Source organism: Ammospiza caudacuta, chromosome 21 (assembly GCF_027887145.1).
Source record: "Ammospiza caudacuta isolate bAmmCau1 chromosome 21, bAmmCau1.pri, whole genome shotgun sequence".
Lineage (NCBI taxonomy): Eukaryota > Metazoa > Chordata > Aves > Passeriformes > Passerellidae > Ammospiza > Ammospiza caudacuta.
Genome location: NC_080613.1, coordinates 3,825,782 through 3,840,282, shown reverse-complemented (window position 1 = coordinate 3,840,282; position 14,501 = coordinate 3,825,782). Strand labels below are relative to the sequence as shown.

The window sequence follows — 14,501 nt, the reverse complement described above, 5'->3', positions numbered from 1 at the left end:
CCGCTGCTGGCACGGACAGTGACCGGGGCCGGGGCTGCTGGCACGGACAGTGACCCCGGCCCCAAGAGGCAGCAAGGGACGGACACCTGCAGCTACCGAGCCCCGGCAGAGCCCCCCGGCCCCGCGCCCCCATCGGTCACGGTCACGGCCACGCGTGGGCAGCCCCGAGGGCTCCGCAGGGAACCGAGCCGGGCAGCGCCGCACCGAGCCGGGCAATGCGGGCAGCGGTGCCCCGGGCGCTCGCTCACTCACTCACTCACTCACCTGGCTGTCGATCATCATCGTGCCCCGCTCATAGCCCCAGCGCCGCGGGGCTGCGCTGCCGCCGGTGCGGGGCCGCGCTCAGCGCCCCGCCGCGCTGCCCGGCGGCCGGGCCCGATGCTCCGAGCCGGCCATGGGGCCCCGCCGGCCCCGCCGAGCCGCCAGCGCCGAGCGCCGAGCGCGGCCGGGAGAGCCGAGCTGGGGCGGGGGCGGGAACGGGGCGGGAACGGCAGCGGAGCGGGGCGGGATCGGCTCCGCCGCCGGCAGCGAGGGGGCAGCTCCCGGCCCCGGTACCGGGAGGGGGGCGAGTCTGCAGCGGGGACAGCCGTGGGCACCTCTCCGGTGCCACCCCTTGGGGGTTTGGGGGTGTTCTCCCCCGGGAGCAATGGGAAGGAACCGTGCAGATCCCGCTGCGTGCGGTACAAACGGGAGAAGAGCTCGGGACAGACCCCTCCGGGCTGTCCCGCTCAGGAGGAGAGGACAAACATTGAGCCAGGGAGCTCCGGCTGCTCATCCGCGCTGAAACGGGGCACGGGGGGCAGCGCTGCCGGAGCTCGGCGTGTGCGGGAGCTGCGGGAGCCAGCGGAGTTGCCCTGGAAACAGCTCCGGTGCCCGTGGTTTGTCATGATGGGAGCGATGACACGAGCCGAGACAGCGATGGCAGGAGGAGAAGGAGCAGCGAGAAGGCTGCGCCAGTCCATGGCTGAGCGCTCCAGGCGCTGCAGGGCTGGTCCCGGCACCAACCCCCCTACACCAACCCCGCTCTCTGCAGGGTCACAGCGAGCGACAGGGACAGCCCAGCGCACCTGCCCGTGCCGCTCCCCCGCGGCTCCGGGCCAGCTGAAGCAGCAGCTCCGGCCGGGAAGAGCAGCCAGGAAAGGAGAAGGGGCTGCCAGGGCTCTGCCGCTGGCACTAGATGCTGCTACAGAGCAGCATAATTCTAATTATAGCAACGGTGTCGGTGAGAAGCACAGTGAGAAAAACACGCACGTCAAAAGGTCGAGAGCCGTGTGATTTGCTGCTGGCAAAACTCACTAAGAGCCACACCGGAATGAAGCACTTTTTAAATGTAATTTGTACTCATCTGGCTCGCTTTAAATTGGCTGGAGGTTCAGGGGGATGATGTGGGCATACAAGCAGTGGAGATTTGTGGTTAAAACTGCCTTTTTACTCCCAAGGCTTTACACTAGTTTTACACAAAACAGCGACATTTGGTGGATCTGTGTTCAAGCTAAATATAGCACAGGAGAAGTCACGTCAGTACAGCAACACTCGTGGGGAAAGGAGGGAGTCTGGTGGGCAGGCAGACATTCAAATGTCACATTTCAGATGGGTTTTTCTAGTGATGCTTCCCTAAATCATTTGATTGTGTGGAGCAGAACTCCAGGGTTGGGGATTTACCGTGAGCAAAGTAGAGCCCAACCCACTCCTGTAACTCCTGCTCCGGTTCCTGCTGTCCCCAGAACAGCCTGGCACTGTCACTGTCACACTGTCACTGTCACACTGTCACTGTCACTGGAGAGCAGCTGTTGCTCTGTGTGTGTCACCCTGGGGTCCCACGGGGACTTGCTGGGGCAGGAGGTGAAGCAGAGCAGGTGGGATTCAAGTGAGAAAATAATAATAATAACAACAACAATAGCAATTATAATAATAATAACCACCACCTTGATGCAAAGAGCTGCCCTTTGGGGTTGGAGCAAATCCCCCCTGAGTGCAAACAGAACAACAGACAGAGACAGTCTCTCCCTCAAAAAGCTGAACAGGTGAGACAAAGGGCAGGAGAGTGAACCCAGCTCCCATCCTTCCAGCTCCTCTCCACCCGTGGATGCCCGTGGCTTGTGCACAATCTGGTTTTGTGCAGGGAATGTGTGACTGATGTTCTTACCCCCCGCTGCTCAAAGATCATCTCATTTCCGTGCCCCACAGGCACAGATCTCACCCACAGAGGGTTTGACTAAGCCAGCCCTTTCATAACTGGCTCTGTGTGTGGCACAAAATGACATTTCTGGTTAAAACTGACAGGGAACATCACCTGTGGGAGGGTTATGGGAAATCCAAACCAGAGAGGAAAATAATCTGGCTTAAGTGGAAATGATTCTTGTTCTATCAGTGGGGAGAAGGAGAGGATCAGAGTCTGGCCCCACCTCAAATCATATTCAGCGCTGGAAGTTTCTGTTTCACATCACACAGAGCAATTTGCCCTTTGGGGGTGGATGCACTGGGCAAGGCAGCAGCAGGGAGAAGCAAAGAAGCAGCCTGTCAGATGGGTGCTTAAATTAGAGGGACTATGAATGATGAGTCTGTTCCAGCTGAGCAGAGAGGGATGGAAGGGAAAAGGGGCCCTTGGGAAGGCAAAAAGCTGCTGCTCTGAGGCTGGGCCGAGGGCTTGAGTGGGAAATACCTTGAGAGCGCAACCACATCCCCAGGAGTGGGGTTTATTCACGCGTGGTGATTGAGTTTTCATGCAGCTCCCTGCGTTTCTAAGTCCCAATTCCTTTGGCACAAGAACACATAAAACAAGATTGTCCTCCGTGGCGAGTGGCACTGTGCTGCCTCCCTGCCATGTGCCTCAGTTTCCCCGCTGTGCACTGGGTGTGGGTGGGGAATGCAGGTCCTGGTGAAGCTCCCACAGCGCACACACGAGCCTCAGGCTGCACAATCCAAACCGGGAGAAGGAAAGCTGGCTGCTGCTGCTGCTGCTGCTGGGGGAAGGGGATTAATCAGCAGGAGATGACAGCAGAAGTCCAGCCTTTCATTAATTACAGGAGGGCACGAGCTGATTCAGGGAGCAGCTCCCACACGGCGCTGTGGGGGTTGTTTTATTCTGCAGACATTTTCTCCTCTCTCTGGAGGCACCAGGAGAGTTTGTAGGTGCTGCTTCCAACCACAGCGCCGTGGAGCAGAACTGTGTCACACAGCACGAGCCATTCCCCCGGGGAGGAGCTGCAGGCCTGCCAGGAAAATAAACACGTTTGGCACAGCACAAACCAGGCCGTTATGGTGTCAATCAGAGGGCTGAGGATGCAGCCAAAAAGCAGCTCAGATGCAGAGCTCAGACCAAGCCCTTCACAGTTTGTTCAAAACAGGTACCCCAGAAACACAGACCACCCTCTACCACCCATCATCAGTGCTGCAGAAATTCCTCTCACAGAGGGTTTGTGAGTATCTGCGCAGGAATCCAGTAATTAATGTGGCAGAATGGCTGCAAACTCAGAGCAATTTCCAGCAGAATTAACCATGAGGGGAACTGGCCATTGCCACAGCTGATCTATGGATTTTTTTTTTTTTTTTTTTTTTGTGTGGCTGCTATGGAACTTCATGTTTTTCTTGGAATCTGAGTACATTTCTACGAGGTCTAGCCCAGCCCAGCCACATACTGACACCAGGAGATAAAATTATCTGCCTTGACTGGACAGTTCCTTCTGGCTGGTAAAGAATCCATACGCACGTATGTATAATTAGCATAATGAGAACCCAGTTTCAGCGTGGCCTTGAGGCACTAACTCATTGAACAAGTAAGAAACAGACAGTATTAATCCTGGGCTGGTTGGAAATGTATCTTTCTGGAAATATTTGGATAAGTGTTTTTCCTCACCATTTTGGCTTAGGTGAGGTGCCTGGTACATACATGGCAGGGGTTTAAATTCTGTTTTAGTTATGTAAAGGAGCAACTTCCTCCTGCACCACATCGCTAAGAACAGTCTGGAGAAAATATAACAAAGACCCTGTGCTGGATTAAGCACAAATCAGCCAACCCAGCTGCCGCTGGGGCTTTGGGGCTGGAGGTATTTCAGGTACCTTATCTATATTATGGGTCCGTGAAAGCTTTTCTAATTAGTCTTCTGGAAGATGAAATGCCTGCAATGACAGTGGCAAGTGCCATTTCCAGCCTGCTCACAGGGCTGAAATGGCTCATTAAGTCATCTGCAATCAGTGGTGGGGCCCTAAAGCTTTGCATACTTGATTCCCTGCCATACAGCAATTTTCTCATGTGAGGAGAAGCAGGAACAGTCAGGCACCTCTTCCCTATTTTCCCTCTCTCTGCCAATTTAGCTTTTTATATTTTTCCTCTTTTTTTTTTCCTTTTTTCCCCCCCAAACTGTTCCCTTAGAAACAGCCAGCTCAGCCTTTCACCCTGCTCCTCCTCTGCCCGCGGCCTCTCTGCTGCTCCCTCACAGAAAACAGGGACTGAGGTGCCCAGCCCTGCTGCAGCACAGGGAGATGGTGTTGGTGGCAGCCCTGCTGTGACAAGGGAGGTGGCACGGGCACCCCTGTGCTGTGACCTCAGCTGCCAGCCGTGCCATGCTCACCCCTCTGAACGCCTCCTTCAGCTCCCCAGCACATCCAGGGAGAGGAAATGTTAACCCCAGCCCCAGGCTGAGCTCCCAGCCCCTCCGGAGCGTTTCAGTGTGCAATGAAATCATCCTGCTTGCTGGAAAGGCATCAGCTCGTGCTGTCAGCTCCAGCAGCTCCTCGCCAATTTATTTCACAGAGCTCGGGAGAAATTGGAAAGGGCTGAAGCAATGGAGAGGGACACGAACATCTCAAAAGCAGATTTTCTGTGTTGGAAAAGATTGCATGATCCACAGAGACATGTGACCCAGGGAGAAGGTTCAGAGCACATCTGTGATTGAAATAAACCTGGAGAAGTTCAGTCTGCTCTGAGCTGAGCCAGTTCTGGCTAAACTTGGGTCTCCAAAGCACAGGCTGGAATTTGGGAGATAACTGCTGGATGAGTTCATGCTGTTTGTCCTGTCAGACCGGGGCTCTTACTGGCGATGCCTGGCACCAGCTCTCTGCTGAGAAGGTCCAAGAAATCCTGCTGCACACCAGTCAGGGATAGTGAGCTCTGAGTGCAGGTTTCCTCCTGATTCTGACAAAAGGCATTGGTTTAAATCACAATTCAGGAAAATTTCTAACCCCGCAACGTTCTTTTTTCAAAGTGAAAAGGTCTTTACCAAAACCCAAAGTCTTCTCCTCCACAGGAACATCAAACACCATTTTGATTTTGTTAAATTTCCATCAGGCCTCAGGAAAACACTCACAAAAGGCAACTACAGCCATGCATTGGATAACTGTTCTTGTGGATGCTTTTTTGTGTGCTACAGCCTCAAGCAGGATCAATTCATTAAGAGTGGGAGTCCACAAACCTTTTCAGTCTCACCTGCACTTTGCTGCTGCTTCTGAAATGCATTTAGACCCTGCTCTCCAGAGGAACTATCCACATATTCCCTTCCCAGTTTGCTCCTTCCTGGAACAAAAATCCAAGGTCGGGCACATTCTGGAAGAAGTAATTTTGGTGGGTTTGGCTGCGTGGAGGATCCCTCTGCAGGCATGATCAGCTTCTGACCTCTCTGTAGTTCTTATTCACATGGAAAAACATACGAGATGGATTTGGGGGGCTTTGGCTTCCTGTCACCCCGTATTTACTCTGGAGAAAGCAGCTTGGAGGGTTTGTGGGACACAAAGTGCCTGTTGAGGTGACTCTCCTCCTGCCAGGCTGCCAGGACGGGCATTGTGGCACATCTTGGTGAACTCACAGACTTTCTCCACCGAGCCTCCAAACACGGCCGCTCCGTAGCAAAAATACCTGAGCTCACACAGCCCGTGGGGCACAGCAGGGACAGGGAGGGCCTTGCTGTGGCCTTCTGCGAGGGCAGGGGTGATAGAGAAAAGGGGTGATGCCTCAGGTTTGGGTTTTAGATTTTTCGGGTTCTGTGCTGCTTTAGTGTTAGGGTCTGCGCTATATATGAGGGGATGGTGAGCTCTGTGCACAGAGCAGGGAGACAAAACAAGGAATTCTGTTCTTTCAGGAAAAACAACAATTAAAAAAAATTTGAATTCTATTCAATTAAAAAAATGGATTTCTATTCAATTCAAAAAAATTGAATTCTATTCAATTCTCTAGCTGGTCGAGCTGCCCTAGCTTGGTCTAGGGGACCAAGGACAAATGATCCAAATCTCAGGCCCCAAGAGCACAAACAACGTGGGCTGAAGAGAGAAAAACAAGGAGGATGGGACTTCATAAGCTAAAGCTGGAATTGGACAATGAACTCCAATATGCAAATGGAGCAGAACTGATCAAAGTGAGAGACCCCATGACTGGCTGTCCATTTTTGGACAATCATCTTCCCACAGAGGAAGGGCATCGCCCCAAGGACTGAGTGCCCACTGGGTGCTGCCCCTACTTTCCCACAGCAAAGGCTGCCACCCCCATGGTGAGGTTCAGGGGTCTGCAGGCACTGTCCAGGATCTCAGCATCAAAGGTCCCTTCCCAGATGATGGGCACCAGCCATGGTGTGACTGTCAGCACATCCTGGCGCCTGGAGAGAGAAAAAAACAGAAATGTTCATGAAATGTGATTGTCCCTGTTGAGTTTGAGGCCAGTAAATGGGAAAGAAGCACAAAAAAGGCAGCTGGAGCAGTGTGTGAATCAGCATTAACTCGCCATGGAGGGTGTTAGCCTCAGATATTTTCTCCCTGCACTCTTATTTGAGGTTACAGAGCATGGACATTTCAATTCCTGGGCTGAAATTAAGCACTTAACACATCAGCAAAAACCTGAGGATCTGCTAAAATCTCATTTAAGGACTTTTCTGCTGAGGAGAGTTTAATGACCACTGAACTCTCAGAATGGGAAGCTGTGCCTATTTGCTATCAGCCTGATGCAGATTAAAACACAAGTAATAATAATATGAAAATTACTATAAAATATAGCCCATTGCTCTGTTATTAAAACACAGCTTGCAGCATGACAGCTTATTTTTCCAGCATTTATATATAGCTCCAACACATTCAGATATAATTTAAAATGCTGTATGTGAGCCAGCATTCAAATGTGTAACAAAGTTAGAAAAAAAATCCTTAATCTCCTGTGAGGGAAGTGGAAATACTGAATATAAATGCAGCAGAGTCTGATTCTGCCCCTATTACAGCTCTGCAATGCTGTTTCAATTTGCTGCTTTGTTTTCAGTGTTTCATTACAGCTTTTTGATTCTAAAAGGAGATGTCATTTATGGTGGAATTCACCCCAGCCTGCTCACATTGCCTCCAGACCAGGAGCTGGAGCCCTCTGCTAATGAAATTTGTTGCACCTGTCAGAACTCAGTGCATCTCTCAGGGTGTCCAGAGTTGCTGAGGATCCCACCAGGGGCTCAGAGACCTTGGGATGCTGCCCAGAGCACCTGGGGATTTGATTTTGACCCTTGGGGCAAGTTACCAGCTCTGTATGAGGACATGAAAGTCACACAGGTTTGAATGGTGTAATAACAAAATGATCACAGGGTGAAAATGTAGATTTTAGGATTTTTGGTGTGGGGGTTATGGGGACAAGATAGAAGAATCTGGATGTGTCCAGCCTTTCTTCTTCTTCTTCTTCTTGGTCTCCATTTCCTGCAGTGCTGTTGGCACTTTGGGATTGGTTTAGAGTAGAAGTGCACTGTCTAACACGGGTGATGGGTATTGGGAATTAAGTGTAAATATGTTCTAGGTAGTTTGTAGTATAAAAGGAAAACACAAAGAGTGCCTGTGGCTGCCCTGCTGAGCAGAAAGAAAATTTTATAGATAAGAATTAATAAACAACCTCAAGACCGAAAAGTGAAGAGTCCAGACTCGTTCTTCAGAAGCAGAGACATCCTGCACATCTCGGGGCAGCAATGAACAACCAAAACCTGAGAGCATCCAGCACGTGGCCACACCTGGGGGCTGCCAGGTCCCACCTGACACAGCTCCAGGATAAAACAGCACCAGAAGCAAACGGGGGGAGCTGTGGGGAGCAGCAAATCCAGCCAGATCCTCCAAGCCAGATCCAATGCTTGCAGTCTGAGAGGATACAAGAATAACACTTCAGTCCTTCCTGCAGCAATGCCTGTGATTGAAAGATTAAATTATACAGGGAGAAGAATTTGGGGTGGGGAAATGTACTGACTGATCTGTCCTGTTTCTGGGTTGATTATCCTCTTTATTGGAGAGGGAAGGAAGTGGGCATGTTCTCTTCTCTAAGGTTGGTAAATTTGATTTTAAAGGGCTGCCCTGGGTTTCCCAGTGAGTCATGGTCATCCTCTCAGTGCCAGAAGACACAGAGCATGAAAAGCTTAGATTCTCCCCTCATTTAACCCAGTATTTACCAGCTGATTTAGCACAGGAATTTATTCCAATATGGAAGAAATATTCAGGCTGAGCACATCCTGAATATGTTGGGGAAATAAAATATATATATATATCTGTGTACCAACAGGGTGTGTTTATTAGCTTGCAAAGGAATGTGGCTGTTGAAGGTGAACTGCTCCAGATAAAAGTCAGCCCAAAGGAGGCTGTAACAACCTGAGCTGCACACAGAGTTTGTCCAAGCCATTTCTTAGTGCTGCTGTCCCAAATCTTCCCTTAAACTCCCTGCTTTAGCTGTGTTTGCTGCAGGTCACACAGAGCACCTGCTTTATTTTGCCCTGAAATGGGTTCAAAGCTCTCCCACAGCTGGCTCCAGCCTCAGCACAGCTCCAGAAGGCATTTCCCACTTACGGATATTACAGATCTGTAATATCTCACATACAGATAAGAGAAGTAATTTTTTACTTACAGATATTACAGATCTGCCACCTCAAAAAGAGTTCCTGGCCTCGACAGAGAGTGTGTGTGCTAATGTAATAATTGGGAATTAACAGGAAGTGTGTTAATGAGTGTACAGTCACCAAACCCAGCCTGAGAGCAGCTGCTGACACTCCCCTGTGGTTGGGCTCTCATGGAACAAGGTCCTGCTCAGGGTGCCCCAGGACTCTGGAACTGTGAGTGCTGCAAAGTGCCCAAACCAAACCCAGCAGAAAACAAAGTTCAAACAAAGAAACTCACTTTGGCGCCAGCGCTCTTGGCTGCAGATAAAATAATCTGTAAAAAGGGAGAAATATCCATTGAATTATACACTAATATGCCTGGGAGAGAGGAGCAGCAGTTTAAAGGTCAGGAGATAAAAAAGCCTGCACTTACTGGGGGAAAAGCTGGATTGGCTTCTCTTCTGTATATTGGAGTTTTGTGGAGCTGCAGGATGGGGTGGGAAGTGAAAGGGATTGTTATGCTTTGCTTAAAATATCAGCCAAGTTTGCTTCAGGACCTGCTGAAGGCATCACCTGCACACACCTCCAGGGCTCCCCAAGGGACAGCTTTGGGATAGAACACACAGCACAACAGGGACAGAGAGTGCTGGCAGCAATCCCAGTCTCTGAGGAAATCAGGCTGGGGTTTAGGGGTCAAAATCCCCGTGGGACTGTCAGCAATAATCATGTTTGTGCTCCATGCCCTGCAAAACTGCTCCTGCTCACCTGGAGGGCTGAACTACCTGAGATAATCACATTTCCAACAGCATACAGAGGAACAAGCACCTGCCCAGACACAATGGTTTGGAATAATCAGAAATACCTCCATGAAACATCATTTTTTTTCTATTTGCGTGGCTTGGTTTTGTTTTTACAAGTACAGCAGGTCATGGGAAAAGCCACAGCTTGTCATGTCCCAGCTCTGGGACAATGTGGCAGTGGGGAGGTCACTGGGGCCATGGCCCCTGCACTGTGTAAATTCCCTCCTGGGCACCCAGGATGGCTCAGGTACCAGCTCAGAGGGCATTTCCCAGCAGCAGCTCCCCTTCACCTGCCCAGGTGCTGCCACAGCACAAACACACCCATGGACAGAGCACAGATCCCAGAGGGAGGAACAGGAGCCTGATGAGAACAACTGGGGGTTATTCCTGCCTGTGCCAGAGCTCCTCCTGTGCCTGCTCATCTCCCCTCCGTGGTTCAGGTGTCTCTGTCTGGTGAGAGGACACTTGGAGCACATTTGTGCATGTGCAGGTGTGGGATTACACCTTGATAAAGAAGCTGCATTAACATTTCAGTCCTGGGACCACAACAAACAAATCCTCCCTCACCTGAGAGACCCAGAGCTGTCCCAACAGGCCCCAACAGCATTTTGGGGTAGCTTTTTGTTTTGAGAGAGTGACTAATTACAGGTTCATAAATAAAGAACAAGCCCCTTGTTAACCACTGTTTGTGTTGTCAGGGAAGAGCAGGGCTGGAACAATGATCTGTGTTACTCATTAGGCACAGAACAAAATACTCACAAGGTTTCAGGGCAGGGAAGGTAGTAGGGCAGGTAATGCACTTTTCCACTCCCATCCAGAGCCCTGTGAGAGCAAAGAAATGCTTTAGGATAGGAAATCAAAGAAATGTTTTAAGATCGGAAATGTTGAAGGAAACCTTCCTAGGATTTTTCAACATCACCTAAGGACCTGCTAAAGATTTTGAGAGGTGACCCTGGCTAACTCCATATCTGCTTTATTAATTAGTGCAGGATCTGCTGTGTTCACATTTTAACACAGTGTCCTGCTGCTGAGGCAAAATGCAGCTGCCCACAAGGTGAAAGTACAGCAAATTGCAGCATCATAAAAATGTGATAATTCCTGATAATTTACTAATTAATATTTTAATACTTAACAGAAATGCCTTGTCTCGGATTCCCTTCCATGTCTGAGTTTGCTCCATAAGCCATACTCAGCTGTCAGGATATTCAGTTACAAATTCTGTATTTGAAAGCTGTGATGTCTGATAGTTACAGAGCTGGTGACACTGGAGTGAGTTTGGACTGTGTGGAGAGACAGAGAATCACCTCTGTAAGGCCTGAGCTGAAATGTAACTGGAATATTCTATAGTCAAGCATTTGTTTGTGAGTCACTACGGTGTTAGCAGCCTGATTTGCACCCAAATTCTCTTTTTTCTTCTTTCCTTTAGGGCCTTCTCCCTCTACCAATGCTTCTTTACCTATTACACAAATTGCTTTTCTTCCTTACAGCTCAAAGAGAGGCTTCCCATAACATTTGTATTTTACAGCCTTTATTTTTGTGTTCTGGGGGTTTTAGCACGGGATCTACACAGGATGTTTCAGATATGACCGAGCTGGCCAGCAAATCCTTACCAGATAGCTGCAGCAACAGCAACCAGGCAGACAAGAGATGCCAGCAACACCTTCCTGTAAATCACTATTTCTGGAGGAGGAGGAAGAGCAACTTCTGAATTCCAGCAGCTTTCACTCTGCAAAGAGCAAACATAAAGGGAAAACCTCACTGTGAGTACCTCACTCTGAGAGAAATTGATAATTTCTTAGAGGAGGATGAAGTTTCTTGGTAGCTTCTCTTTCAGAAGTGATAAGCACAGAAGGCATCAGACTGTAAGAGCCAGGGCACCGAGGCAGCATCTGTAAAATATCTGAGCAAGTTCTTCATTCCAGGGAGCTTTAACCCCAGCTCTAGTGCATGGGGAACCTTTCTGATTTCATCCCCCTCTCTGTAGATTCCATTTTATCACCTCAAGCACGAACCCTTTGCAATTGGATCAAACCACCCCCTCCTGTGCTATCAGAGAGCCAACACAGTTATCACTGCGCTGATTAACTCACCTTTCACAGTCCAGGAACCCTGCAAAGGGGGCACACCCTGCAAAGGTGCCTGAAGGAAAGGCAAACTGAGGTGTGAGACCAGCAAAGGAGCATTTCACAATCCTAATGCCCCTTGGGTAAAGGTTAAGCCAAGGAAATTATTTCCTCTACAACAGCCCTGAAAATCAACTTTCCCAAGCCCAGCAGTCTTAAAATCACTCCTGCCTGTTCCTGCTTTAATTTCTTTGGCTGCAAATGGACAAGTGGCAAAAAGTGCTTTCATTTGCTTTACTGTGTCACACAGAAATCCTCTCTGGTGCTTCTCTCTCACTTTCCTTTGAGAGAATCTAATTTGCTTTCACCAGGAAGCATCACAAAATCCAGCTTAAAAATAATGACTAACTATATATATATACACATATATATGTGTGTATGTGTGTGCATCTATATAAATATATATCTTAAGGCCTTCCACCACTTAAAGCCTTCATGGATTCATGCTGAGCAGCTCTGGATTCTTGCCTAAAAATGCTGCAGATCCACAAACACAGAAAGAAGTACAAGCAGCCTTCCCCCTCAGGCAGTTGTTCTGTGTTTTGACCAGCTTTATCTCATTCCTGTGCTATGTGTCATGAGAGCTGCTGTGCTGACACCACGATTTGTCAGTGCCACGTTTCTTACCTTGTGCTTGATGCTTCCAGCACATGCAAAGCAGATAAACGTGCAGAAGGGGTTCAAACTGGTTTTTTTTCAGGCATTCTTTGAGAGATGGCTGCACACAGAGCAGGCAGGAAAGCCCTCCTCATCAGCAGGCTTCCAAATTTCCAGCCAGGATCTCTCTTGCTGCAGTCCAGGTCAGGGCATCTCCCTTTCCATTCCTCAGGGCTCTGATGTTTCCTTCCCTCTTCTCTCCTGTGACCTCCTTCGATCTTTCTCTGTAATTGTCTCACTAGAAGATCTGGGATTCTTTCTGTCAGTTCTGACTGGGCTCTCTCTAATCAGCCCATTCTCACAAAATTGGTGTCAAAGCACCCCAAATTCCCCTGCTGAGCCCTCAGCAGTGAAGTAAAGCTGGATTGTCCCCCAAATCTGAGAATCTGTCACAGTTCACACGTCCCACAGGACATCTGCCTGCTTTGCAGGACCTCAGCACTGGGGTGACATTCAGGATGTGCCCAAATGCAATCCATGTGTTTTCTGTGGAACCTCTCCCAGCCAGGTCTGAGGCACATAAAACCTTGTACTTCATGGAAACAAACTCAATTTCCAGGCTATTTGTTTTTCTGAAACATCAAGCCCTGAGTGAATCCTGTTTTCCTTGGGGTTTGCAGCCCCTCCCAGCTTGATGCCACTTTGCAATTGCATAAATATCCTCTCAGCATTTCCACCCAAAGCATAAAGGAATACACAAACAATCCCTTTGCAGAGTCTCCTGGGGATTCCCATTTTCTGGACCTGACCCATGCTCTATCTCCATGGCATACAGAATCTGCGTGATGGGGAAGGACAGGACATCAAGAATGGAGAGAAGAAAGGGGACTGATAGTTGTCCTCAAATTGGGCAGTAAAATTAACACAGAATTTAAAAACTGTGGATGTTTGGTTATTTTAGTTTCAGCTGTTGTAATGGGCATAGAGCACTTCCATGTGTCTTTTTACAGAGTAAACATCTAATCCCTCAGGAGGAGAAATACACATATTTTGAAATATTACATCATTAGGAGCACAGCTGATGCATTCCCGTCTTATTTTCAGTTTCTGTGGTACAAACCTGCCAGAGCACTAGAGCCAGCTGAGATTGAAACATCCTTTGCATCTAAAGCCATCTCACTGAGGTTTACCTCAACTGATTTACAGTTTACCATGAATACAAACAGAAATTAAATAGATGCGGTTGCAGCTGATGAAAGAATCTCCAACCTAACAGAAATCACAGCTAAAGCATTTTTAATAGTTACTCAGGTTCCTCGAATTTGTTCAGAGAGTTTTTTAAAAGGGGTATGGCTGAAAGTAGCTCTGTTACTCCCAAATGAACTTGCTTGACCTCCCAGAACAAAGCATTACTTTATCTTCAAGCCCTGCTTGGAAGGCACTCTGGACAGCTGATAAATACCTCACTTGTGGAGCGTTCCATGGAAAATATTCTTTGCAGAGCAACTATTTCAGATTTCCAAACGTGGATTTCAGATTTCTCCAAGTGAAGTGGCAAACTGTGAGTGCAGGACTGTTCAGAAAGCGAAGAAAGAGAAGATCTCCATGGGGAGAGCTCCATCTGTGCCTGGGGAGAGCTTTCCTTGCTGGACAGGCTGCAGGAACACAAATGTGTTCAGTCACACCTGAGGCTTGAACACGAGTTCAGCACAGATCCACTGCAGAGTCTCAGACTGCAGCTGCACCAGGGAGTTACCTGGGCTCTGGCAGGGATCCAGCTGGGCAGCACTGCACAGCACAGCCTGCATTTCCCTCACAGCAGTCCATCAGCTTTAGTCATGAGGTAAAAAAGAGCTTCTTCCAAAGAGCCAGATCGAGAGAATTCAATTGGACTCAATTAATAACATCCCTGGGCTCAGTACAAATCATCAGTTCACACCAACCAAGATCAGGAGGGCACCAGCAAGGTTTGACTGATCTCAGGGGCAGAGTTGCTTTATTTTCTGGATGGCTTGATCCCACCAATCTTCCCCAGACTGAATTGCCAGCAGCCAAGCTGTACCTTCCCTCCTGAGCTGGGCAAGCAGCTGCCCAAGTTCACATTTGTATTTCTGTATAAACAACAATAAAGGACAAAATTGGTAATGACCAAATACAATTTTGCACTGGTGAAC

General features: G+C 48.9%; 2 protein-coding genes across 2 annotated transcripts in view; both read right to left on the bottom strand.

The window, feature by feature from the left end:
* The window catches only part of RALGDS (ral guanine nucleotide dissociation stimulator), a 55,216-nt gene extending 54,795 nt beyond the window's left edge, over window positions 1-421 (bottom strand). The window contains exon 1 of the mRNA XM_058818096.1: window positions 265-421. Coding sequence (XP_058674079.1) covers window positions 265-282 — 18 coding nt within the window. The 5' untranslated portion in view covers window positions 283-421. The remainder of the gene's footprint in view (window positions 1-264) is intronic.
* Window positions 422-3,080: 2,659 nt separating this feature from the next.
* On the bottom strand, window positions 3,081-13,502 carry GBGT1 (globoside alpha-1,3-N-acetylgalactosaminyltransferase 1 (FORS blood group)). Its single transcript, XM_058818499.1, is given in 11 exon segments — window positions 3,081-3,212; window positions 5,612-5,634; window positions 5,637-5,657; window positions 5,660-5,772; window positions 5,774-5,851; window positions 6,450-6,584; window positions 9,106-9,141; window positions 9,241-9,291; window positions 10,367-10,429; window positions 11,698-11,716; window positions 13,448-13,502. Coding segments are annotated over 11 exon segments (726 nt in total).
* Between the last annotated feature and the right edge of the window lie 999 nt (window positions 13,503-14,501).